Consider the following 27,896-nt stretch of genomic DNA (forward strand, 5'->3'; position numbering starts at 1 on the left):
TTTGCGCATGCGCACTCCGGTCTCTACGGTGCGCGCGAGGCGGCGGCTGGGCACCGCCATTTTGGCCGGTGGCCGCAGGAACACGTTGTGCGGCCCACAGCCTGAGGCCGGATCCTAGGTCATAGCTGCCGCCGCCCTCCCCGCTCCCGGGGCGGTCGTTTTCCTCCAGGTAAGGTTGGCGGCCGGGGCGCGGGGCCGCTGCCCTATCCGGAGCCGAGCGGAGATGGAAAAAGATGCCGTCCTCGGAGGGAGGAAGCAAGAGCGGGTCCGAGGGGTAGGCCGGGAGGCAGGGGCAGGCGATGTCGGCTCGTGTCTGGCGGGCTCGCGGCAGCGCAGCTGGAACCGCCGGGGCGCGAGACTGGGAGGTCGGGGAAGGGGCTGGAGCGTGAGGGATGGGGAGGGGGCACCGCTGGACTCGCGCGCCCGCGCCTGCCAGCGCTGGCCTCCCCGCAGCCCGGCAGCCGCGTGTTCGAATCTCCTCCATGTCTCCTTGGGCAGGGCGCTTACCTAACTCCCTGCCCCAACTCTAATAAGGATCGCGATGGGAACCCCCTCCCAGCCCCGAATAAAGACTACCCGAGAGTCCACGACCATCCTCCCCATCCCCCACCCGGGAATGTTGGGAAAGCAGGCCTCCCCAAGTCAGCTGGCGCTCCGACGTCCGGAGGATGAGTCACGGCACCCCCACCTCTCGGCGGCCCTTTGTACAAAAGTCTGTGCCCGGGTATCGAAAGAGTTTTTCTCCCCACGCAGCGGGCCGTGGTGGGGTGCTGGTCTCCTTCCCCGCTTCCTGGCGTCCTCTCCACTTCTTACTCTACCCGTGTGGGTCCAACTTCTCCGTGGGATGGGGCGCCCACTCCCCCCTCTGAGGCTGCTTATCCCTCTTTGAGTAGTTCTTTATGGTGAAGGAAGCCATTCCTTACGTTTGGACTAATCTTCCTTTTTGTTACTCTTTTCCCCTACCCACCCACTTGCTCCCGGTTTTGCTCATTGGGGTAGAGCAGAATCAGTGTGATTCCTCTATGTGTCAGCCATTCAGATGCTTGAAGACAGCTATCTAGCACAGCTGTCCTCTCCTCCCCACCCCCACTCTTCTAACAGTTCCTTCAAGTCACGCAACCAAGTATTTATTAAGCGCCTACTATGGGCTAGGCACTCTGGTAAGCTCGGGGGTACAAAGAAATTCAGAACCAGTCTCTGCCCCCGTGGAGCTCAAAATCTAGTAGGGGAGATGAGAAGGCAGAGAACTCCGGCCAATGAAAATTCCCAGAATTGGCAGGTGTTCTTGTTCAAGGAACAGCATAGGATTTGTAGCGAATGGAGGGGAATAAGACTGGAAAGGGGCAGTAAGAGGCCAGGTTATGAAGGGTTTTAAAAGACAGTACGTTTTATGTTTGATCCTGGAGGGGGATAAGAAGCTGCTGGCTTATGGAATAAGGGCTTGGTATGGTCGGAACTGTGTGTTTTGACAGCTGAGTCTAGAATGGATTGTAGTGGAGAAAGGCTTCTTTCAGGCAGGGAGAACAAGCAGTAGGTCACTGCAGTGGTCCAGGCATGAAGTGACAAGGACCTATACCAGGATGGCAGTCGTGCCAGAGAAGAAAGGGGGCAGATGTTGTGAAGGTAGAAACAACAGGACTTGGCAACAGATTGGGTGTGAGGATGAGGAGGCAGGAGTCGAAGATGACACCTAGGTTTTGAGTCCGGATGAATAGGAGGATGGTGGTGGGCATAATAGTAATGGGTTTCGTTACTTGAACTTAGTTTTTATTATGAACTGAAAATATCTTTAGAAGCCATGGAGCTTCTCCTTACAAGACTGTTGTTTTTCAAAATTCTTTCACATAGGCCACATTGACTGCCAGGCAATCACAATCCTGGCTTTTGGGTTCTGACTGCTTGCCCTTTGGGAGGGAACCTGTGTATACTGAGATAAGCACCACTTTCCATCCACCAAACAGTCACGTGTTAACAAGGATTGGTCATTATCTTGAGTTACATTTGGACTGAAAGACTCCTCCTTTACCAACCCCAGAATAAAACATTATTTTTGAAGAAAGACCTAATTTGTAAATGACTATGAAATTAAAGGGAAAGACATTTCTTAAAAATATTTTTTGTATTCTTTATTAAAATTCAGTGAACATTTAATTAAGCCTGTACTATGTGCATTTCCATTGGCAGCCTGGTTTAATGGACAGAAATGTGGGCTATATAGCATGAGGAGTCCTGCCTCTGATAACATTCAATTGTATGACAGTCACTTTTAATCAAGCATTTATTTAGTGCCTACTGTATGCTAGCTACTAGGAATACAAAGACAAATGAAACCCTGCTGTCAAGAAACTTAGATTCAATTGGAGTTCACTCTGCAACTCTGTAAATTACAGAGTTGCCAATCTGCATCTTCAGAGGGAATTTCCACACTGGCAGCTACATCTGTGAAATCCCTACTTACCCAAACCCCGCAAAATAGGCATGGCACTACAAATGTCTAAAGTTTACTCTTTGAAAGTTGTACACCACTCCCACCTTGTTACATGCTTTTATTGGAGTGATAACTAGCTACGTATAGATATATGTGGATTTTTGTGTAATATTATTAAATATTTATTGGCTGCTACCAAACTACTAATTGCTTTGATGAATCAGTTTTGTTGAATTTTTTTTCATAACTTGATGACCAAACTGGATTTAGAATCAGAAAGACTTGGATTTGAATCCAGGCTCTCATTCTTTTGATCTCCCTGACACTGGACAAATCACTTCCCCTTTCTGACCTGTTTCATCAACTATTAAAATGAGGATAATAACCAACCTTCCTTATTTACTGAAGCATGGAGAATTAACAAATGAGGTGCAGTGAAAAGACTGCTGGGTCTTGCCTCTGTCACTACCCGTGTGTAACTTGGGAGCAGGTCTGCTCCTCAGTGTAAATCGTCTTGTGCCATAAATTAGGGGGTTGGACTAGGTGTCTTTTTGAAGTCCCTTCTAGCTCTAAAGCTATAATCATAAATTTTATGATAGAACTTATGTAAAAGCATTTTGTAAAACAGCCAATATAAATGTCAGTAGTTATTATGTAAGAGGGGTGGGTGTGTGGGTGTGTTTACCCAAAAAAAAAAAACCTTTAATTTTTTTCTGCCCTTGTTAGTATTAGCTGGTGTGTAGTATTGGCATCCAGCTTCCACTTGTCTGCATTTTCATGTCAGCTATGGGAATGATAGGCTTTGTACTTCCCTTCTACTCTGCTTGCTTTATCAAACATAGTTTAGATCCCTCTCTTTTATGCTCCTTGAGGTTGATTGCCCAAGTTACACCTTTTCACATAGGCTCTAGCCTATCTTTCTAGGTTGGATAACACTTTACTCTCCATCACTTCCACTCTCATTTCTAACCAAACTGGGACTTCCTGTGCCCCGATACTATATTCTATCTCCAGCCCAGAGGCCTTTGCCCAGCTGTACCCTATTCCTGGAATGCCTTTTTCTCCTCTACCTTTTGGAACCCCTAGTTTACTTTAAACCTCAGCTCATGTGCTACCTACTTTAAGAGGTTTTTACTCATTCCTCCATTTGATAAAGCCCCTCTTCAAATTACACGAACATTTGTTTTGTATATATCCTGTATTAACTTATCTGTGAGTGTGTTGTATCTGCCAAATAAAAATGTAAGTGCCTCCCTTGAAGGCAGGGACTGTCTCATTTTTGTATTTATATCCCAAGCACCTTAAACAGGTCCTGGCACATATCAGGTGTTTTAATAATGCTTGTTAGTCACAGAAGGCTTAGAAGAATGAGTTGACAGTGTTCACACAACTGAATTGTCAGATCTGTGGAAATAATACAGATTTTTAAAAATTGTTAGCCCAAATTCTGCCACATTTTATTATTTGAGTACATAAATCATTTTCCAGTCTCCCGTGCTGCTGCTTATACCTCTTACCACCTCCAAATTCTGTTTCTGTATTGTTACATAGATTGAAATTTTAGGGGCAGCTAGGTGGCGCAGTGGATAGAGCACCAGCCCTGGATTCAGGAGGACCTGAGTTCAAATCCAGCCTCGGACACTTGACTCTTAGTAGCTGTGTGACCCTGGGCAAGTCACTTACCCCGAATTGCCTCACTAATATATATATATAAGTTTTGAAACATTTTATTGAACCTGAAAAAATAGGAATATTGTTTGAGTACAGTTCAGATGATCAAGTAGTTTCATAATATTACCATTTCATGGAAAGTGACTCTATTAGCATACATTTATCATTTATACTGCTTATTTTAGGTTTATTTGCAATACAATTTATAGGAAAGACTTTTAGCAATCAAGTATCATCAATTTTATAGAATATTTAAGCTTGGTTAAGAATTTCATTCAGGTAAAATAACACTAACAAATACTCATTATAAATATAATTTCTGTGATTGTGCTATTCTCTGAATACCTTCTCTAGTCCTTAGTCTGTTATGTCATAAAAAATAAAAATTCACTGAAGAGAAATTTTATTTACTCAACATCTAGTATTTTAAGGCTTAAACAAAATTAAAGTAATCACAGTAGGTATCAGACTTTAACTAGCATTTCTCATCTATATACAAAGCACAAATGAGACCAATACCAGCCCTCCAGAAGTTTAGGTTCTGAAACAGTCACCAAGCATTTATTGAGTTTTTATTATGTGCCAGCCATGGTGCTGTGTACTGGGGATGCAAAGTGTGCAAAAACATGGTTCCTGCCCTCAGGGTAATCATATTCTAATGGAGAGGACAGCATGAAAATAACTATGGACATACAGAGTAAATGGAAGATAATCTTAGAGGGGAGACACCAGCAAAGGGGGCATCAGGGAAAGATCTGCAGCCAGTGGGATTTGAGCTGAGTCTTAAAGCCAGGAGACAACATTTCAGGCATGAGGGCCACTGTTCAAAAGGCACAGAATTAGGAAATAGACTTGTGTATGAGAAATAGCAAGTAAGCTAGAATTGCTTTGGTGTGGAGGGGAGATAAGTATGTTACTGGAAAGTTAATCAGGGTCTGGTTGTAAAGGGCCAGACAGAATTTTATATTTGATCTTGGAGATAACAGGGAGTCCAGTGGTTTTAGTTGGGAAGGATGTGTGTACCATGGTTAGGAAAATCAGTTTGACAACTGAGTTTTACTTCTTAGTGTAGGTTTATTTGCAATATAATTTGTAGGCAAGATTCCTGGCAATTAAGTGTCATCAGTTTTATAGATTATTTAACCTTGGTAAAGAATTTACCAAGACAGATTAAAATGGGGAAGATACTTAAGGCAGGGAAGCCAACCAGAAGGCTATTGTCAAGGGCTGAGGTATTACGGACCTGAACTGGATGTGGCTGTATAAGTGGACACATAGGAGAGATGTTGTGAAGATAGAAATGACCAGACTTGATAAACAAATTGGATAAGAGTACAGCTAAAATTGAAAATAACCTCAAGGTTGGTGTCTGAGTGACTGGAAGGATAGTGGAATCTTTGATAGTAATTGGCAAGTTGAGAAGAAGGGAGGATTTTGAGAGGAAAAGAGTTATTTTAGACTTGTTGAGTTTCAGGTACTTATGGCTAATTCAGGGTATGGAAAAGATTGTTAGTAATGATAAAACTGGTAATAAAAAAAAACCAAAAGGCTAGAACAAGACAAAAAGGAAAAGGCTTAATTACAGTGCTTCTGCTTAAAAGATTTATTAACAAGTAAATCCTATTTGGAGCTGAAAGGGAATTTAGAGATCACCAAGTCCCCTTTTTGGATGTTACAGGTATTGAACAAATACTAAAAAGCAGTGAGATCCCAGCTTTTAAAACTAAAAGGGACCTCAACACTCTACTTCAAGATTTTTTTTAAATGAAAAAATATATTGAAGCATTTAGAGAATTTCTTTTAAATAATTGGAAATATCCTGGACTGCACTCATTCAATTCTACCAATTGATCAGGGATTATTGATACAGACAATAAGAAAAACCTAGTTTTAGGATCCTATTTCTATTGCACAGGTATTTTGAGATATGGTTCACCCTCAGGTTTGGGGTGCCAGAATAGTTCAATTTAGTCACCATTCTAAAAATATCCCTTATATCTGCCTTAATACATTAAACTTTAATGTATTAGTATTTTATTACATTGATACTGATACTATATATTTGAATCTGTTGTTACTTAAATATATCAAAATGTCAGGTCCTTTTTTATGTACCATGTATCCTTTTCAATTCAATAGTCATTTATTTTTCCATAACGTCCAGTATTTCAAAATTCTATAATGTAATATTTTTCTTCCTTGTATAAATCTTTAAACATTTACTGTATTTCAGTGTTCAAGATTTTTTAAATGTTAAGTTTGGGGGGAGCTAGGTGACGCAGTGGATTCAGGAGGACCTGAGTTCAAATCTGACCTCAGACACTTGACACTTTAACTAGCTGTGTGACCCTGGGAAAGTCACTTAACCCTCATTGCCCTGCAAAAACAAACAAACAAACAAAAAAATGTTAAGTTCACAGTTGAGCATCTCAGGAATACATCCTCAACAATATTTAATATCTATGTTCATTATGTAGGGTTTTATTACCCTGATCTTTCAGTCCTTGTTCCTGTTGTTGTTGTTGTTTTTGTTGAAGTACTGGTAGGTACTTTCATGTGTTTTTGTTTGTTTTTGTGAGGCAATTGGGGTTAAGTGACTTGCCCAGGGTCACACAGCTAGTAAGTGTCAAGTGTCTGAGGCCAGATTTGAACTCATGTCCTCCTGAATCCAGGGCTGGTGCTTTATCTACTGTACCACCTAGCTGCCTCATGAGGTTTTTGGTTTGGTTTGGTTTGGGTTTTTTTGAGGCAGTTGGGGTTAAGTGACTTGCCCAGGGTCACACAGCCAGTAAGTGTTAAGTGTCTGAGGCCGGATTTATACTCAGGTACTCCTGACTCCAGGGCCTGTGCTCTATCCACTGCACCATCTAGCTGCCCCTCCCATGTGTTTTTTGTTGTTGTTGTTGTGGTTTTTTTTGTGTGTGTGAGGCAATTGGGGTTAAGTGACTTGCCCAGGGTCACACAGCTAGTAAGTGTTAAGTGTCTGAGGTCGGATTTGAACTCAGGTACTCCTGACTCCAGGGCCGGTGCTCTATCCACTGTGCCATGTGTTTTTAATAAGTAATTTTTTTCAGTGTAGCAAAGTGTTTGAACTTAATTAGAAGTTAGGTTGATGATACCAACATAAAATTATTATTGGTGAGTAGTGTTATAATGAGGTCCCCCTAATTTTTACCCAGATAAGTCCTCTTGGAAATGGTAAAAAAAATAACAACAAAAAAAAACCCCTCTTTTATTTTAACCTGTATTATGATAGATAAAAAAGTATATGATAAATATAATGAAGCTGCATTTAACAGTGCTATGTTTTTGATTCCGTAAGTAACATGAATTTAAGTATATCTTCAAATATTTTATTTTACAATTATGAATAAGAATATTACCTACTTTCTTTTGCAGAAACTGAATCCTCATATTCAGACATAATGCTTCATAATTTGTCCACTGTAGATAATGATGCTATAGAAAATTCATTTAAATTATTTATTCCCCTTTATTAATTCTGTATTTCACACTGTATTTTTCTTTGTTGGACCTTTGACCCACTCAGACTTTTTGATATGACAAGATTCATATGAAGATATGAATACTTAATGTTAACATTTTGACAAATAAGTAGTTTGTCATATTTCTTTCCAATAATAAACTTTTATTTATAGTTTTCAGTTCCAAATTTTATCCCTCCTCTCCCTCTCTTCCCCCCCTCCCTGAGGCAATAAACAATCAGATGTGGGGGCAGCTAGGTGGCACGGTGGATAGAGCACTGGCCCTGGAGTCAGGAGTACCTGAGTTCAAATCTGTCCTCATACACTTAACACTAGCTGTGTGACCCTGGGCAAGTCACTTAACCCCAGTTGCCTCACAAAAATAAAATAAAATAAACAATCAGATGTGGGTTAAACATGTGCAGTTATGTAAAGCATTACCATATTAGTCATTTTGTATAAGAAAACTTGAATAAAAGAAGAAGGTGAAAAGTAGCATGCTTCTATCTGTTCAGTCAATATTAGTTCTTTGGAGGTGGATAGTATGTTTCATCATTTGTCCTGTGAGATTGTCTTAGATCATTGAATTACTGCAAATAATAAAGTCATTCACAGTTCTTTGTCAAACAAAATTCATTTTTAATCAGTATTTTTTTTTCCTTTTTTAATCAAGACGACCTGGGTTCCTGCTTCTGTTGCTTACAAAGTCATCTTTATTGCTGTATTATAAGCCTGCACTGACGAATATGGCCGACAAATTAACAAGAATTGCTATTGTCAATCATGACAAATGTAAGCCAAAGAAATGTCGACAGGAGTGCAAAAAGAGTTGTCCAGTAGTGCGAATGGGTAAGTTATTCTGTAGGTTATTTCAGGAAGAGTTTAAATAAAAGAATTTAGCTTAATAATTTGGGGTAGATTTTTTTGAGTGCAGACTTGACATTTTTGTTCTAATTGTTTTACTCTCACATAAGGGAATACCCTCATCAGTTGGTTTTTTCCTACTTTTCTGAGAGAAAAATTGTTTTTCATTAAAATGGATAAATCGGCTTGAATTCAGATTAATAGGAAAGAAAACCCTTTTCTGGCCTAATGAAAAAAAATCTACATTTTAAAATTCAGCAAGCACAATCAGTTTTATTGTGCAATAAATACTTTTAAGCAAACGTTCAAATCCTATCATGTCTATAATTATTGAAATGCTGAGAAATCCCATCTTGTCCTCTAGGTCAAGATTTCTGAGAATAGTTTTGCTTGCCAGGTTTGGTTAAATTAGAGTAGTAGGCAGGGAGAAATAAGGTAGATGTTAGGTTGAATAACCTACTTAATAGATTATTAAAAAGAGCCTTCCTAGTTCTGTTATTTCCAAGGCAGATTTACAACATACTGCATACATTTAGAATTTAATAAACCTAAAGCACAGATTAATAAAAAGATAAAAATGTATGAGTTGGATAAGATGACCACTAAAGTCCCTTTCAGCAATCAGATTTTGTGATTTGTACATAAATAACTAGTAGAAATTGGGATGTGATAAGGGCATGGGAGAAAATAGGGAATAAAAATAAAAATTGGGAGGGTTGATGAAGGCATCACTTTTTACTGGGGTAGAATCAAAATGAAGAATGTGACTATTGAAGGGGATCTTATGTCAACAAAAGGATTTCAGAGGTAGAATTGTAGAAGAAATCTGAAGAGGCAAGAAAAGATCAGATAAAATAGGAAAACAACTAGCAGACTACTTTGGCTAGCACAGAGTTCTCAATGTGCAATGTTATACATTGGAAGCCTGGTTGTGGTAAATCTTTTATTTGACAATTATGTCAATGTCTGAACTTCTCACCAGCCAGTTCTGCCCAAAATTTAAAAGTTAAGATCTAAATTGGTATCATATTGTCTCAGTCAGAATAAGTAAGTACAATCGTAGTCATACTAGTCATACATATTTTGTGCTTTGTTTCTTTTACCAGGAAAACTATGTATAGAGGTCACACCACAAAGCAAAATTGCATGGATTTCTGAAACACTTTGCATTGGTTGTGGTATATGTATTAAGGTAAATGATTTTTCCTTTGTTCTTATTACAATGGCAACTTTAAGTTCAAAAATAAGTCAAAGCTTGTGAATAATATCACTTTTTAAGAAGTAAAATAAAAAGGATAGCATCAGAATAATAGTAATAGTTTTCTTCCATTATAAGATAATCACATATATAATAATCATGTATGAAATGTATTCATTATATATGGGGAAAACTATTTCTAGATTTAGATGTTATATGTATAGACACATGCACGTATACGTCTATGAAACCGTTTCTATTATAAACTTTTATTGGTTTATATATATATATGGTCTTAATTTTATTAATCTTGGGAGGGGACAGTATGGAGAAAAGGGATCTCCTTTGGGAGTGCTCTAGAATTTTTGGACATGTTACAATTCTGAGTTGACTGTAAATATAAAATTGAATTATAAAAGTTTGAAATACTGGTAGTTTTTCTTTTAAAGTGTGAATTTCTTAGAGCAGCAAAAAATCAACTTAACCTCCATGGAATTAATGGAACAAATTGTTGATTTTTTTTTTCATTTACATATGAATGTTACAAAATTTTTACATGTGAATATTACAGTTTTCCCTTAAGATTGATGTTCTGTAAACATACTAGAAATCAATATATAAGGCTTTAATATTAAGATTTTGTTTGGAACTATATACCTGCTTTTTTTTTTTTTAATGACAACTACCATACGTGTTGGTTCAAATTAATGACATACTTCATTTTACATTGGCTTAAATATGCTTTTACAGTTTCATAAAGGATTTGAAAACTTGTTACTTTATTTTCAAAAACCTGAGCAGAAAAACTTAAGAAGTTGGGAACTTAGCTATATATAGTATGTCTTTAGATCCTTAGGTATGTATTTGGGAAGAATTAAGAAGGTCTCTATCTCTGATAGGGATCAGAGAGTACAATTTTTTTTTGCCTTGTAACTTCCCTGACTGCCAAAATGACTAATACTCTTGGTTTCCTCATATAAACAGCATGTTTGATGATGGTAAACTCTTAGCAAGCAATATTTTAATGTTTTCATCCTTATTGAGTTTTGAAATTTTTTAATGTAATCTTTCATTATTTAAGTTACAGTACTCTTGGTATTGGGACAAAAGGGAATGGAAATGAGAAATCTTTAAAATACTCATCTTTGGGGCACATTAGAAGAAAGATATGCTAACATCAGGTAGGAAGGAAGTGAGCATTTTGTGAACCCTAATCTTAACTGAATAAATGAAAATTTAACATACTCAAAAAGAGGTTTGTTTAGTTAGAAATGCATAAAACTCACCAGAGAAATGAGGCTGGATGGGGGTGGAGAGAGTGGAACTGAAAATGGAAGAGTCTCGAGTAAAATAAACTTCAGAAGGATGTTTATAAATGAGGGGATTAAAAGGAGAAAGGATTTAATAAAACCTGGGTATCTGCATCTATGTTAATAGAGAAAGGCCAAAGGAGTATAATCAGTCCATTCTTCCCTTCTTTCCTCTCCTTTTTCTTGGGAGTTGGGTGGATAGAGAAATCAATAGCATTTGTTATGGGAAGGGCACTGTGGGATATGGTAGATAAGAGAACTGGCTTCACAATCAGCATAACCTGAGTTCAAGTCCCACCTTTGATAAAGACTGCCTCACCCTGAGGAAGGCACTTAACTTCTCCGAGCCTCTGACAATTGTCTTAAGACTGTAAATGTAATTGATCTGCCTTGGAAGAAAAAACTCCTAACACTGATGAAATGATGAGTCCATACCAAGCATTTGTTCTCATGTTAATATAAAAGCCAGGAATAGAAATTGTCTAAATCAATAACTATCAAATGATTAAGCATTCTCATATTTTTTTAAGTTTTTCAACTTAATGAAAATTGCATTTTTTTTCATACAATGAAGATGAAATCATTTTTAGGTAGCAAGGCAATGAAGTGAACTCCAGATAAGTCTATCTGCTACAACTATATTTTTCTCTAGAATCTGATTCATAGGATGTTTGCAGTTAGATAAAACAGCCTAAAAAATCACTGCCCTGTTCAAATAGTAAAGCTTGAAAAGATGATTTGTCAGTATATCTTTATTCTTTGTTGTTTAAGGAATGACTATCTTGTTGAGAAATTTTTCCTGACATCAAACCTAAATTCATTCCCTGTAACTTCTGCCCTTGCTCCTAGCTCTGTTTTCAAGTCAAACAGAACAAGACCAATCCCTCTTCCTCTTGACAGCCACTTATCATATTCTGGATTTTCTTCACACTAGACCTTTCCGGTTCTTTCAACTGATACTTAGATAGCAGGGATTTAAGACCACCTCATCATTCTCCTTGCCCTCTCTGGACACTCTCCATTTTATCAATGCTCTTCATAATATGGTGCCCAAAATTGAATGAAGTACTGAAGCAGGTATGGCCTGACTTGGACAGAGTATATATCAAAACTAATAACTTCTTATTCCTGGAAACTTGACTGTTAATATAGTACAATATTGTTTTAAAGTGTATTTGGCTGCCATGTCACACTGCTGACTTATTAAGCTTCAGTCCACTAAATCAGAGAAAGTGCTGTCTAATCATTCCTTCCCCCGTCTTATGTTTGTGAAGTGTTGTTTTTTTTTTAACCCAGGAGTAAGATTTTAGATTTATACCTATTAAATGCCATCTTAGATTCAACTCAGTTCTAGCCTGTCAGTATATTTTGAGATCCTAACTCTTGTCTAATGTTATTGGATATTCATCTTAACTTTGTATTATCTTCAAATTTCATACAAATTTATGCCTTCTTCCAAATCATTGAATGAATAAAATTATTCCAAACCGTCGATTTAAGATATTCAGCAGCACAAAGATAGCAGAGATCTCAGTGCTCCATTGCAGAATTTGTTCCAAGTTGACATCAGGCCATTAATGACTACTCTCAGAGGCTGGCCATCAAACCAGTTCCCAAATCCATCTAATCATATCTTCTCATCTCTATATCTCCCTGTTCTCTACAAAAATAGCATGAAATGCTTTATCTAATGCTTTTCTATCATCTAGTTAAACTGCATTTATAGAACTTTTCTATGACCCTGTCAAAAAGGAAATAGTCTGACATATCTCTTATTCTTAAAGTCATGTTAACTCTTTTTTTTTTTTTAGTGAGGCAATTGGGATTAAGTGACTTGCCCAAGGTCACACAGCTAGTAAGTGTTAAGTGTCTCAGGCTGGATTTGAACTCAGGTCCTCCTGACTCCAGGGCCAGTGCTCTATCCACTGCGCCACCTAGCTGCCCCCATGTTAACTCTTAATGTGCTTACTGTTTCCTTTTCCTAAATGTTCAGTAAGTTCTTTTTGGGGGGGGTGGGGGGAGGCAATTGGGGTTAAGTGACTTGCCCAGGGTTCTCTCAGCTAGTAAGTGTTAAGTGTCTGAGGTCGGATTTGAACTCAGGTACTCCTGAATCCAGGGCCAGTGCTCTTTCTACTGTGCCACCTAGCAACCAAAAGTCAAGCTCACTAGCTTATAATTCATGAACTCTCTTCTCTCCCCCTTTTTGAAAACTGGAATTATATTTATTCTTCTCTGGTCATGTGGTACCTTTTCTTTTCTCTTGTCATTGTCATTGATCAATATCAGGTCCAATTTAATTTTCAAGGAATACCTTACTTCAGTAAGACTCTGCACATCCTGTACCAACCTGTTTAATCTCTTATCAGTACCTTCTATAGCCCTCTAGAAGGGCTTTATTTACCATTCTTTTCTCTAGAATTGTACCTTTTCCTTCTCCATGGTCTTTCAGATAACACTGAAAATGACTCTGTATTCACAACCCTGGATTACCTCAGTACCAGAGAATGTAATTCATCCAGCCCAGGTGATTAGTAAAAGGAGCAAATAGATACTCTTATTTGTTCCATGGTTCTCCAGTGTACCTTAAAAAAAAATTCCCTTTGCTTTCCCCTCCAGCTTCAATTCATTCTGGGCCTTAAGACTGCTGAAACTATTCTTTCAGTACCATATTTGATCCAAATATGGTACATTTTTCCCAAGATCTGACATCCAAAAGTTATAGATAAGATACAAAGAAAGTATTTCTTAAGCACTTGTGTCCTGGACATGCTAAGCTGGGGATACAAAAAATAGTAGGTAAGTGTTTCCACCTTCAAGGAGCTTACATTCTGATAAGGGAAGGCAACACATAAAGGAGAACTAGAAAAAAGGTGAGGAGAGACATGGGTAAGGCAGCAGGTGAACAGGAGTCCAGGTATGGGTGGAACATGGGGTCTTTCTGAAAATACTCTCAGGGAAGGAATTGCCAATTGTGAAGTCAGCCTGTCAACAGGCATTTATTAGGCAATTTCTTCTAAGTGGCAGGTGAGGGTCCAGGCTTGAATGAAGTGATGGATGGCTGGAGGGTCTTCCTAAAATGGTGGTGCCTTAAGGGAGTCACCAATCAGAGAAGTGCCTCAGGGCAGATCTTTCTTTTAAGGTGCCAAGCAAGGATAAATCCAAGAACATCCAATAATTCTTTCGTCTCTATGTGAAAGAAAGTTGCTAAATTGTATTTGATTTGGTGATAATGTATTTTATAAGTGAATCTTTTACTTTAAAATTACAGAAATGCCCTTTTGGCGCTTTGTCAATTGTCAATTTACCTAGCAACCTTGAAAAAGAAACAACACATCGATACTGTGCCAATGCCTTCAAACTTCACAGGTATATTTCCAAGCTTGCTTTCTTTTTTACTTTGATGTACCATAAATATTTTAAAATAAAATGTATTTGATTAAATTTGTGTGCCTTTCAGATACTCAGGTAGGAGGAAATGGAAAAAAGGTTTGTTAATTATACTAAGTAGAAGTACAGTATTGGAACTTTCTGAAAATTCATTTCATTGAGTATATAGTATGCTTTCCAAAATATGCCATATTGATTTAAATATAGCCAGCTCTTTTTTTTACCTGAAATACGACTTCCATGAATATGTGCAGCCTATAATCGATGTTATTTATAGTGTACGTATCTTTCAAAGAGATCTCAAACAAGGGATTTGACCATTAAATTTAGGAGCAGCTTATGGTCATACTAGTATTGGGATATCCCTTTTTGAAATTGGTCTTGATTGTATTTATCCAAGAGGCTTAGTTATAGAGTAAACATAAAACAAACTGAATCATACCAAAAAAGTATGCTGTTCTTAATGCAATTTTTTTTCTGATTGGCACTTATATTTTGAATATGGTAGTATAGATTTGCTAATGAAAAGCCATTTCTCAACCTGCCAGTTCTAAGGACCCACTGCTGCAGGGGGAAGGAGGTGGAATGTCTCATTGATGTGGCACTTCCTCCTTGTAAGTAAAGTGGCAGGCCAGAAAGGGGGGGGGGGGGGGGGGCGGGAGCAGCCATATAACATTTTTCTATATAAAAGTATTTTGCTTTTTTCATGTTATTAATGAGCCTTATATGTTAGGATAAAGTATATTGTTCCAGTGTGATCTCTAAAAGAGAGTTGATGAAGCAAAATTAGGAATTATGCTGGTCACGGAGGCATTGCTAACAATTAACAGTTAAAGTTAATCTTGGCTGTATTTTCTAATTGCCAATAATAGCTGGCATTTATGTCTAGTTTACCTTTTCGCTTGTTACTAGACACGTGTGTGTGTGGTACAAATGCTTTAAAGTAGTAGGTGATCCAGAAATAGCTTATAGCTTTCTCATGACCGCATCTGTGCTTTTTGGTATTAGCATTTTTATTTACATACACAGGTTGCCTATCCCTCGTCCAGGTGAAGTTTTGGGATTAGTTGGAACAAATGGTATTGGAAAATCAACTGCCTTGAAAATTTTAGCAGGAAAGCAAAAACCAAACCTTGGAAAATATGATGTAGGTATTGATTCTTTGTGAACATTAAAGCTTAAAGGTCATTTTGTTAGCCTTTTGATGTAGTGTCTGTAATATTCAAGAGAATTCCAAGTTTTATGTACTTAATGTTTTTCTAATCATCTTAGTATTTCAGGGACTCATGAGCCTAAGTCATCAGCTTATTAACCATTGCTTTCATATCAGTTCTCTCCCCATTCTAAAGGTGTAGAATTTAGAGCTGGGTTGTGCTTTAGAGGTGATAGATCTAGAACTGGAAGGGACCTCAAACATCTAACCGACATTCACCCCAATTTTACAGATGAGGATACTGAGTCAGGGACAGGTTGCCCAGAGTTGCACAGTAATTAGCAATGCCGTGATTTAAATCTGGGTCCTTTGAGTTTAAAGCCACGGCCCTTTCCATTATATCACACTCCCTGAAGAGAGAAGACAAACTTCCCTTTTTTAAGTATTCTGCATTGGTGAGACTCCTTTAAATACTTTACTCTGAAGAGACTTTTGTATCTATTTGCTGCTGCATTAGTCAAATCCTTTCCCAACAATTGTGCTTTACAGTTTTAATTTCAGGATTTAGTCATTTTCTATCTTACTTTTCAAGGATCCACCAGATTGGCAGGAAATCTTGACTTATTTTCGAGGATCTGAGTTGCAAAACTATTTCACCAAGATTCTAGAAGATGACCTAAAAGCAATTATCAAGCCTCAATATGTGGACCAGATTCCCAAAGCTGCAAAGGTCAGTCATTTATTGGAAGAATGTGGGTCCTATAATTATTGTTTCATAAATAAAGTACCACTATATGCTTTATGGGAAAGTTTGTTTAACCCTTTAGGTGTCACCACCCACCCACCTCAAGGATGTCCTCCACACACCCACCATTTTCATGCCATGCTCATCCTTACTGTTGACTTTATTATAGTCTTATTTATAGTGTTGGGGGCAAGGAAGAAGATATCTCCCCTGTTAGATTGTAAGCTTCTTGAGGACAAGGACTATTGCTTCTCATTTTTTTTCTTTGTTATATAGCTGAAATTTTATAAATATGTGATTGTATTGCACATGCTATTAAAACAACAAATCTGTATGTATGTTTGTATACATATTTTTAATACTTTCCCACAGGGCACTGTGGGTTCTATTTTGGACCGGAAGGATGAAACAAAAACACAAGCTATTGTATGTCAGCAGCTTGGTAAGTGTTTTGTTTCGTTTTTTTAAATATATCTGGAGCATTAACACATACAGAAAATAGTGTGTTCAATAGACAATATTGGATTGCCTATACTAATTAAAAACTCTGAATTAATTTTGTATATTTTAATATATTTAAAACATAAGAGACTCAAAACCAGATATGAATTTACCTCAAGAGCATAGAGGTCAATGCCTTGGAATCAGAAAGACCTTGGGTTTGATTCCTGCCCCTGCCATTCACTAGCTCTATGACTGCATATAAATCATTTATCTTTTCCAAGCTGTAGTTTCATCATCTTTCAAATGGCAAAATAATATTTGTACCCCCTAGTTCACAGCGATGTGTGAAAAATACATTTATAAATTCCAAACAAGATAAAACTATGTGTGTTAACCATCCCATTATTATATTAAATGTAGTGATTCATTGTTCTTCTGTTATAGATTTAACCCATCTCAAAGAACGAAATGTTGAGGACCTCTCAGGAGGGGAGTTGCAAAGATTTGCTTGTGCTGTTGTTTGCATACAGAAAGCAGATATGTATGTTAATTTAGCATTTCTTGTACCTTAATTCTTAAGCTATTTTGAGAATTTATATTTTGCTTAATATCAAATGAAATCATGTATGTGAAAGCCCTACATAAATGTAAGCTTCATATTACTACAGTATTTTTTAAGAAACAAATGAGAGAAAAGAGTGTTAAAAGTTCTGCATTGGGTGAAATGTTGAAGTACTTAGATACCCATTTGCATAAAATTTACTCATTTGACAGATGTTTGTCTTCAAGTAGGAAGAAATTTCAAGATTTCACATATGACACCCCTAATGCAGCCACTAATTTACTAATACTTTGTGTTCTAGAATTTCATTTCCAAGTCAGTTGTTTGGTACTGGGAATACCTTTTCCCAGAAAAACTATGTTATAATTATTGTTTCACTAATGAAGCTAATCTCCCAAAAGCTGTTTAACAAACCATAATGTAGTTACACTGGAGTATAGCTTAAAGTTGTAAACAGAAGAATATTCTATTTAGGAATGAATGTCCTCTTTTCATGGCATGGAGTTTGTTTTAGCAGTCTCCAAAATCCCCTTTTACATTGCCATCATGCTTCTGTCTTCTTTCCCTTTAAGTATCCAACTCAGGCTTTAAAGGATTTTATGCTTAAAGAAATTACACTTATACACACACCCTTTTCTTCCCACAATCCCATAAGTATTGCCATTTTTTGCCTCCACTAAATATTAGAAAGAAAACAACGGTCTGATTGAATTAATTCATATTAGTGTACTGATCTTCCTATTAGGGTAATCAGATGTTTCAAAAAAGATGTTTATTAACCCCAGTTAATCTCTAATTGTTGGGATTTTGGAAAGTATATAAAAAGTAAAGAAAAAAAATTCCACCTAATTTGTTCTTTGCTTTTTATCTTTTTTCAACTTCTGAATCCCACAGAGTCTCTAAAAACATCCCTTTTTTTCTTCAGTAGCTTTCAAGATAGTACTGGGTAGGCAGAGGTGGAGAAATAGCTATCTTGGTTTATGTGATTTATAATTTTTATCCTTCAAAAATGTTGTATGTTTTTTTCTTTCATTTGTAGTTTCATGTTTGATGAACCTTCTAGCTACTTAGATGTTAAGCAGCGGCTAAAGGCTGCCATCACTATACGATCACTAATAAATCCTGATAGGTAAGTACCTATTTTTTACAGGCACTTAAACATTTTTCAGTTATTTTTTAAATTCTAAGCTCCTAAAGATCTGTTTGTATCAGGGAAGGATGCTTCCACATTAAGAGTTCCATGTGTATAGAATTCACTTAACAACTGCCATCGAGCACATGCCCATCAAAGTACCACATACATGTGGGTACCCTATGTGTACAAGTAAAGAAAGTAGAAGAGAAGGCCATTGTTTTTCTCATAAATGGTATTTTATTCCCAGCTTCTAGTTTAATACTAATCTTAAATTTTGTAGGCTATAGAGATAAACAATTTATTTTATGGCCTAACTAAACAATTTCCAGTCAGCCTGAGTATTTTGTAACTTGGAGAACATATCATTCTAGTCCAGACCCTATAGCTTCATAATTGACTTCTTCACTGGTCTAGTTACCTTCTCATCTATCCCTAATCCACTCTGTCCTACCTACTAAAATGCTACTTTCATATTATTCCTTTATTGAAGAATAACAAAAATGCATTTATGTAGCTCCCTTTCAGATTTACAAAACATTTTGCTTACTGTGGCCCTCTAAGATATGTAATGTGATTACTTTTGTCCCTCTTTTGCAAATGTGGAAGCTAAGATAAGCTAATTTTTTCTTTGTCATAGTTAAATGTAGAAACTGGGATTTGGGCCCAGGACCTTTGCTTCTATGTCTAGTGCTCTTTCGATTACACCATTTTCCTTTAATAATGGTTCTATGTTGCATGTCTGATCAAATTGAAATTCTTCTTTATTTTACTTAATCCTTCTATAATCTAACCCCACTGTACCTGTCTCGCCGATAGATGTTTTGTGCCAGGCAAGAAGAGCTCAGAACCGTATATTATAGCGATTTATTATTCTCTATTACCCAAAGCTGTAAGATAGTGTCAGAGTTATATCTGTGTGTGCATACATACCGGGTCGGGGGGATTAGGGTGAAGATGGATCAGTGGAGTAGCCAGGATTTAAATTCACCCCCTAGAGGGAAGATTAGAACAGACTTTGGAGACTGTCATACCCTGTCGTTAATGTAATTAACGTAATTAAATGTAAATTCTAGGTGCCAGTGCCAGTCTTAGAACAACATCACCATTTTGGGGACTGGGATGACAAAACACTGGGAGATACAAATGTCTAATTGGCACAGTTTTATGTGATGATGGTCTATACAGTAAGAGATTAACCCAGTTGGAAAGGAGTTGGGGTGCACACAAACAAGCCTGAAGTTTGGGTGATTAAACTTGAGGGTCTGTGTGAATGGGTCTATGTCACTGTTTATTTTGTACTACATGTTCTTATTCTTTCTTTATGTCCTATAAGACAAATTTGTTGAATCCTCTTAACTTCTTGAATCCTATTAGCTTTATTTTTTTCTGTTAGCTTTAACCAGTACTACTTCCTAATTTCCACTATATTTTCTATATTATACGTTTTGATAATTAGATTCTTCTTCTTCAATTCTTTAACTTCACTGATATAAGTTGTAGCCCATCCACCCTTTCTCATGTCAATTTCTAGTATCTTTTCATTCTACGTTTTTTGTAGGTAATTAGATGGAACTGGACCTGTGATTTTGCTAGCATAGGGAACTCCCAATGAGAAAAATCCCTCTACCAATACAGACTGACACCTCAGCAGTTTGCGTTCTTGTACAATTGCCTGGTGGCGCTGCGTTGAGCTACTTGCCTGAGCTCACATGGCCCATAGGTCTTAAAAGTGGGTCTTAGAACCAGGTCTTTTGACTTTAATAACTAGTTGCATCCACTAAATCATGCCACCACTTTTTGTGGCCAATACCCATCTCTAATTCCTTCCTTGTGGAATCTTACTTTTAGCACTTCTGAATATTGATATTCTAAATAATCATGCATTTAAAACCATGCTACTGCCACCACAGATTTCTTATGGATTTATTTGGTCCAGTCTTCTAGGCTTCATCACCTTAAATGTTCATTTCCATTCCATCATAGAGCCCTTCAAAAATTGAGGTGGTAGTTCCAACGTCACTTTTAATGAAAGCAGCTCCTTAGAGAAACCCTGGCAGATACTGTCTTTTTCTGTCCTTTAGTTGTTTTATTCATATAAATCTTTCTTTTGCAGTACTTTCCCCAATGCTGGGAGTGTAGAATTACGGGTTTGGAGTAGGGAAAGCCCTCAGAGGCATTTAGCACAGCACTCCTCAGATGAGGGAAATGACACCTGGGAAGATTAAGTCATACACGTAGTATAGAGCTCAGTATGGACATTGAAAAATAATGCATTATGTGATACATGACAAAAATGTAAAAGGAAAACTGGTAAAAGCATGTTGTCCATCTCAGCAAAGAGGTGAAGGAGAGTTAAAGGATTTCTTTTTAGGACATAGCCAATTTGTTGATTTGTTTGGCTTGACTCAGCTTTTTGGTTACAAGGGAGGACTTCAGTGGAGAGGGTGAGTCAGTAACAGTAATATTTTTAAAGCACAAATAAAAGTTTTTAAGATAGTACACATAATTTAGGCCACATCTGACTGACTCTGGTAGCATCGTTTCAACATGATACATCTATTTAGAAAATATAGCTAAATGATATACTCATGGATATTTGATGAATCTGGTTGGATTATGCTCCTTGAAGTCCCTTTCAAAGAGAAGTTTCAGATTTCTCTCCTAGTGATGGTCCTAGTCTAAAGAGACTTGACAAAGATGTTCATTTTAATATGATTTTCAAAATATTATAGAGAAAAATTTTGTTGTTAGAAAACTTAAAATGTTTTGTGGTTTTGATTTTCAGATATATCATTGTTGTGGAGCATGATCTAAGTGTATTAGATTATCTCTCTGACTTCATCTGCTGTTTGTATGGGGTGCCAAGTGCTTATGGTGTAGTCACTATGCCTTTTAGCGTAAGAGAAGGTAAGTTTCAAAAATTCCTTGTTTGTATCCAGTGATGTCTTCCATTAAGATAGAAAATATAAAGATTCTAGCATTATAACTATAGCTATTAGAAAACAGTTTTGTTATTCTTCATATTCTAACCCATTTCCTTTGTGTGTGTGGGGGGGGTAATAACTCAGTAACATTTTTCACCTGAAATGAAATTGGTGAAAATTTATCTGTTAACAAAATTGACCTTTCATCAGATGGGTAAATGGCTTGATATTAAGGTTCTTAGTTTGAGAGGACAATAGAAAAAGATATCTTGACCTCAAATTCTCTTGTCTCTGTATAGTGTTTTTGTTTGGCTGAGTAGGTAAATGTGATATATAATTTCATACTTGCTTTTTGAATGATTTGGAAAATCACAAAATTTAATTTTAGTTTCCAGGTAATTTTTTTTTAATAAATACATCATAAGAGGCCAGTTACTACTCTTGGGTTCATTTTCTACCAGTATTCTTATTAATGCATAGCAGCCAGATCAGGCCTTAATTAAGCATTGGCTACAATAGACAAGTATAGAGCATTTTTTTCATCCTTTGAACTGAGTTCTAGCATTCTTTTTTTTTTTTTTTTTGGTGAGGCAATTGGGGTTAAGTGACTTGCCCAGGGTCACACAGCTAGTAAGTGTGAACTGAGTTCTAATTTAAGAATTTTTGACAAATTAAACAGCTTTTCTGATACGTGGAAGAAGGCAAAGACATAGAACTCTATATTCATAAAATATTAGGAGGGACATTAAAGAATTCAGATTCTCAGTTTGGTATCACTGAAATAATTTGATTTCATTTAGAACTAACCTGGTTTAAAATTCAAAAGTTAATATACACAAAGAAAATATGCTTATCTGTTGATAAGGGTATTGTGTTTATTAACCATTTAAATTTCTGGTATTTGGATTAATGGTTATTCTTGGTATACAGTGGCAGTTATTAAAACTGTTAATTTATCAATAGTTTTATATGCATGTTATTTTTTCTCTTTGGTAAATAAAACATCTTTCACTTTTAAATTTAGCTAAAAATGGTCTTTAAAATATTACATATTTAAATATTTAAACTACATATATAAAATCACTACTTTAAAATGCATGGCTTGTGTCCTCTTTTTCTTAATTAAGCTTGCCTCTGTGTGTGATGAATACACACACGCATATATACACAAACAGTCATAGATCTATGATTTTATCAGTTGGATGTTCCTGTCATACATGCAGACCCATCCATTTCTCCCAAAATGACTCGAGTTTAATTTTGCTGAGTTATCATTTTGAATAGAGGCTGTGTTGTGTAGTGGAGAGTTATTTCATTTAGAGTCTTAGAGATGTGGGTTCAGACCCTTCCTCTGGTATCTACTGTGTGACCCTGGGCAAGTCACTTAACCCATTTATATGATGTATTATGAGCATTACACGTAGAAAGATTTCCCTTGCTCTTGAGTTCACCTCACAAGTCAGCACAAATCCTTAATGAATTTGTTCAGTACTAAACTAATTCCTTCTTAATGCCATCCCTACCTAATCATATCTAATTAGAAACTGAAAGCTACTGAAATGTTGATTGGCAGATGCCTTTTCCCAAATTTTATTTAACTTTCTGTTTTTAAAAAAAACTAAGATTAGAAAATTCCCTCACTTTAAGACTACTTATCTAGTAATTCTAATAAGAATGTGAACAAAAAAATTAGTGTTATTTATTCTTTATATTATCTATATACTGGAAATTGATGCTCTCATAGTGATTTAGTCCTCTCAATCATGCAGAATTATCACCTATAATTTAAAAGGCTTTATAGCATTTTGATTTATTAGTTCACTCCTTTTATTGATAACTATTTTTCCCCAACAGGTATAAATATTTTCTTAGATGGTTATGTCCCTACGGAAAACTTACGATTCAGAGATGCATCACTGGTTTTTAAAGTGGCTGAGACAGCAAATGAAGAAGAAGTTAAAAAGATGTGTATGTATAAATATCCAGGAATGAAGAAAAAGATGGGCGAGTTTGAGCTCGCAATCATTGCTGGAGAATTCACAGACTCTGAAATCATGGTGATGCTAGGAGAAAATGGTAAGTGTTATAATTTATGATCATTTAGAGTGTGTGTGTGTGTGTGTGTGTGTGTGTGTGTGTGTGTGCGCGCACACAACAGGCTTATGCTTCTTAAAGTCTTCTAATAAGAAATACTCTTAATTGCTGGGTCAGAGGTATGTGGGCATGGGGGGTTGGCTTGATCTCATCACCTTGTTTTGGCTACACATTTTTTGTGACGGTGTAACTTCTCACGTAACATCTTTGTCACTGAACCCAGTTTCTATTCACGTTTAAGAAAGAAACCTCTTCATTAAAAAGAAAATACTTTTCCTGAGCTGAGTTTTCTGTGTATAAATTGATAGGGAAGTTATTCATCTTGGATACTGACTAGGAAATTATGGATAAATTGGTTGTTCAGAGGCAACCCAGCTTAAAAAAACTCCATGTTCATCTCCATTTGGAGCATTCCTTATGTGAAATTCAGGTGAGTCTACCACTGTAGACAGTTTTATTGACAACATTTATAGCATTAGATTGCCATTTTGAGAGGGGAGCTATGAAATTAATTGGCTGACAGACATGTTTTCTATTGCCTTTATGATTGGGGGGGAAAAAGCACAGACTTTTTAAATGTATCTTACAATTTCCCAAAAAATCAAATTTCTCTTGTTGCAAAAGAAATTTAGTACACTTATTTAAAAGCTCCACTTAATGTAGGTATTTGGATTCCTATCAAAGGAATTATAATGTTATTAAATAGTTATTAAATTACAGAAAATGGAAGTGAATTTTTATGAAGATGACAGTTTATTCCCTGCATGAAAATCCTGAAGAAATAGTCCTGAGAAAACTAGAAGTTTATAGTAGATATTTTTAAACTCATATTTTGGTCTGAAACAATCAAAGCTCAACCTGTGGTGTTCCCAATTAGATTAAAATGTTTTGTAATCAGGATTGAAATTCAGTGGTTCTTTCTGACAATGGAGAACAGTACAAATTTAAGTGTATTTTTTTTTCTGTAACCCACAAACCCTATACATGTCTGTATATGTTGCCTATTTTAAAAAATTACCAAATGTCTGACTTGAAATGCCCAATGTAAATTTATTAGTAATTCACTAAAAACTTATTTGTCATAAAATTCCTATTTACATGTTATATTATCTTCCTCGCTTTCATTTTTGCCAGGTACTGGTAAAACTACATTCATCAGAATGCTTGCTGGCCGACTTAAACCAGATGAAGGAGGTAATGTTTAAATCTTTTCCATTTATCCCAATTTCAAAATTGGTCAACAGGACCGTTTTTATTACTTACTTTCTCTATTTTAGGAGAGGTACCAGTTCTAAATGTCAGCTATAAGCCACAGAAGATCAGTCCCAAATCAACAGTGAGTTATTTTTTTTGTTTTCTGATGATTAGAGAAAATCATTAGGGATATTAATCTTACTTACAGATTTGTGTTTTCTTGGCCATTTTGAGTTAAATAGACTTTAAATGTATATTTTTCTTTACGATTAAAACAGGGAAGTGTACGCCAGTTACTACATGAGAAGATACGAGATGCTTATACTCACCCACAATTTGTCACTGATGTAATGAAGCCTCTGCAGATTGAAAACATCATAGATCAAGAGGTACTGAGCCCTGAAGCTGTTTTGTTTTTTGTTTTTGTTTTTTTATACTCATGTTGCCACATTTACTAAACTCTCCACATAGGTGCAGACATTATCTGGCGGTGAGTTACAGCGAGTTGCTTTAGCTCTTTGTCTGGGCAAACCTGCTGATGTCTATTTAATTGATGAACCGTCTGCATATCTGGATTCTGAACAGCGTCTAATGGCAGCCAGAGTTGTCAAACGGTAAATTGTCTTGCCCATTAGAGTGTGATTTGCGGGTATGTGTACTCATCCACAAAAGTGCTTAATAAAACTTTGAATATGCTTCGTTGGTGCCTCTTCTGAAGCCATGTTGAAAAAATTTCAATTTTTTTTTGTTTTAGTTTCATTCTCCATGCAAAAAAGACAGCCTTTGTGGTAGAGCATGACTTTATCATGGCCACCTACCTAGCGGATCGGGTTATTGTTTTTGATGGAATTCCATCTAAGAACACACTTGCAAACAGGTAAAGTGTTGGACGCTTATGAGTTAAGTTATTGTAAATATGAGTGGATGACTAATACTAACACCTTCCCAGAAATTGATAAAGCGTATCAGTCCTGCGGGGTCTCTGAATTTGATTAGTTGGTCATTCGTTAAAATAATGGAGGTGCTTGGGCACATCTAGAAATGCCAGGTTTTACCAGTGTAAGATCAAATCAGCCCAGTTAAAATTCTAGAGTTGTGGGCCTAGAAAAGACCATTTTGCAAACCCCGAGGTCTGTTTTTACAGACCCGGAGTTACATGAGTTTGCAGAGTGAGTTGTTGATATAGCTAGGTCTCTTAACTTCTAGTTGAATATTCTAGTGTCAACCAGGATCAAGTTTCAGCTATGCTCATCCCTATCTTTGCAATTCCTGTTCAGCTTAATGAAAGTTCAGAAAAGTCATTTGTAGGAGCTAAGTTCAAGAAATGGGTTTTCTTACAAGGAAACAAATATGTTAAAATTAAAACAATTTACATAGTACCTATTAAATTTCTAAAGGGTTTTACTTTAAAGTTGACTAAATTAAAACATGAAAAACCACCATGTTGGCAGGGATAATAGAAAACTGTTTTGTTATTAACCAGGTTAATAATTCTATTACCTTTTTTCTATCATATTGTCTTTTTCTCCTAAAACAAATTGTTGAATTTGAAGCTCTGACATCTCTTATTTGAAATACTTTAATAATAAAAGTAGTTGCATCTTATATGTCTATATCTTGATGAACAACACAGGTCATGATTATATTAAATAATAAATGATTATATCAGTTGAAAAATATATATAAATTTGCCATTCGGCCGTGACTTTAGCATATATTCTCAGTTTTTTTGAACCTCAAAGATGCAGTTGTATTTCAGTAAAAGTCAATATTTAGGCATCTTCATGCGTGTAAAATTTTGTCATGAATTTTTTTTCCCCAGTCCTCAAACCCTTTTGGCCGGTATGAATAAATTTTTGTCTCAGCTTGAAATCACTTTCAGAAGAGATCCAAACAACTATAGGCCAAGAATAAATAAACTTAATTCAATCAAGGTATGTGGGAACGTTGTCTTGGAGGGGTAATTATATATAATTATCTTTGAGCTCTTAATACTTAGAATTAAATGGGGGGAAAAATTTAAACCCAACAAAATTATCTACTTTCTTTAAAAAAAAATTACTGCCCCTTGAAGCACTTTAGTTCAACTCTATCATTTATATCATTAGGCATTGAGCCTTTTATGTATGTCTCCATCCACTTCCCTATTAAGGATAGGATTATAGTTTCAGGTTCCATTTGGGAAAACTTATTGAATGAATGCACCATGGCAAATATATGAACATTACTGGGAAAATACATAGTCATTATGGAACTTACTGAAAAGATGATACAGGATGAAAGGAAGGGCAATAGAAGTCCTGATACTTGGTGTTTGATTTTGAGCTTCTTGGAAGATGGTGGCTTGTCTTTAGATCCATCATGCTTAGCATCACTGTCTTGTACATTTGATCAGTAACTATGTTGAATTAATGTGTAGTGTAAAACTTAATGAAGGCATATACAAATCAGTCAAAAAGGCAAAGTGATGACCAGTTTTTTAAAATATTACATAACATTTTCTTTTAAAGACCTAGGCAGAGGGTGGGATTGTACAGTGTAGTTGGGAGGGACCAGAGGACACAACTGGAGAGAGATTCCCAGAGAGAAAAGTTCCATCTAAGTCTATAAGCCATAAACATCCCCATGAGAAGAGTTCATCTACAAGTGTTGGTGGGGGGATAGGTTTCATGAAGTACAAGACATAAAATTGATTCTTGTTTTTCTTTTTCCGATAGGATGTTGAACAAAAGAAGAGTGGAAACTACTTTTTCCTGGATGATTAAGCTGACTAAGAATATTGATAATACATTTCTACAACTAAATATAATTAGAATTTTTGGTGTATAAAACTTTAATCAGGTTTTAGAATGCCCCACATAATCTGGAGTTTGAAATATGATTTACTTTATCTAACATCAGAAACTAGTAGAGTTGTATATTATTAGACTCTAAACATCAGACACTACCACTTTTCTGTACTCATTGACAAAGCCATTCTTTGTGTTGTAATGTGCTAAGATGAAGACATTTCAAGTTATATGCATTACCTCCAGATTTTCAAAACTTATGGGGAGATTTTCAATATATGTGTAATTTATTCATGTACCAAATGCTGACCAGTGTTTCCAATTTTAAAAATCTTTAAGAACTGTTTTCTGTACAATATGGTTTACCCACGTGTGTCAAAATATAGAAGCTGCTCTTATTTTAAAAAGCCAGTCAAAGACTCTTAAGGTGAGGATTTGATAAATAAACATCCATCAGAAGTAGAGAGTATGTCTTGTCTTCACTGAATACAGTTAATATGCCTTTATAAATTC

The 27,896-nt window shown here is 36.3% G+C and overlaps 1 protein-coding gene across 1 annotated transcript; it reads left to right on the forward strand.

Annotated features, from left to right (window-relative positions):
• Positions 1-27,845, forward strand: ABCE1 (ATP binding cassette subfamily E member 1). Its single transcript, XM_043970905.1, has 18 exons — positions 1-169; positions 8,258-8,433; positions 9,555-9,640; positions 14,225-14,322; positions 15,373-15,490; positions 16,089-16,226; positions 16,614-16,683; positions 17,130-17,226; positions 18,287-18,376; positions 21,168-21,289; positions 23,161-23,382; positions 24,535-24,594; positions 24,678-24,736; positions 24,873-24,983; positions 25,066-25,208; positions 25,349-25,471; positions 26,417-26,528; positions 27,312-27,845. The coding sequence occupies exons 2-18, from the start codon at positions 8,331-8,333 to the stop codon at positions 27,357-27,359; spliced, it is 1,800 nt and encodes a 599-aa protein (XP_043826840.1). The 5' UTR covers positions 1-169; positions 8,258-8,330; the 3' UTR covers positions 27,360-27,845.
• The last annotated feature ends 51 nt before the right edge of the window (positions 27,846-27,896 follow it).

The sequence above is a fragment of the Dromiciops gliroides genome, chromosome 6 (assembly GCF_019393635.1).
Source record: "Dromiciops gliroides isolate mDroGli1 chromosome 6, mDroGli1.pri, whole genome shotgun sequence".
Classification (NCBI taxonomy): Eukaryota; Metazoa; Chordata; class Mammalia; order Microbiotheria; family Microbiotheriidae; genus Dromiciops; species Dromiciops gliroides.

Coding starts and splice junctions, on each gene's coding strand:
- ABCE1 (XM_043970905.1), top strand. CDS start 8,331: ATGGCCGACAAATTAACAAGAATTGCTATTGTCAATCATGACAAATGT. Junction 9,641..14,224: donor GTTGTGGTATATGTATTAAG/GTAAATGATTTT, acceptor TTAAAATTACAG/AAATGCCCTTTTGGCGCTTT. Junction 16,227..16,613: donor AGATTCCCAAAGCTGCAAAG/GTCAGTCATTTA, acceptor ACTTTCCCACAG/GGCACTGTGGGTTCTATTTT.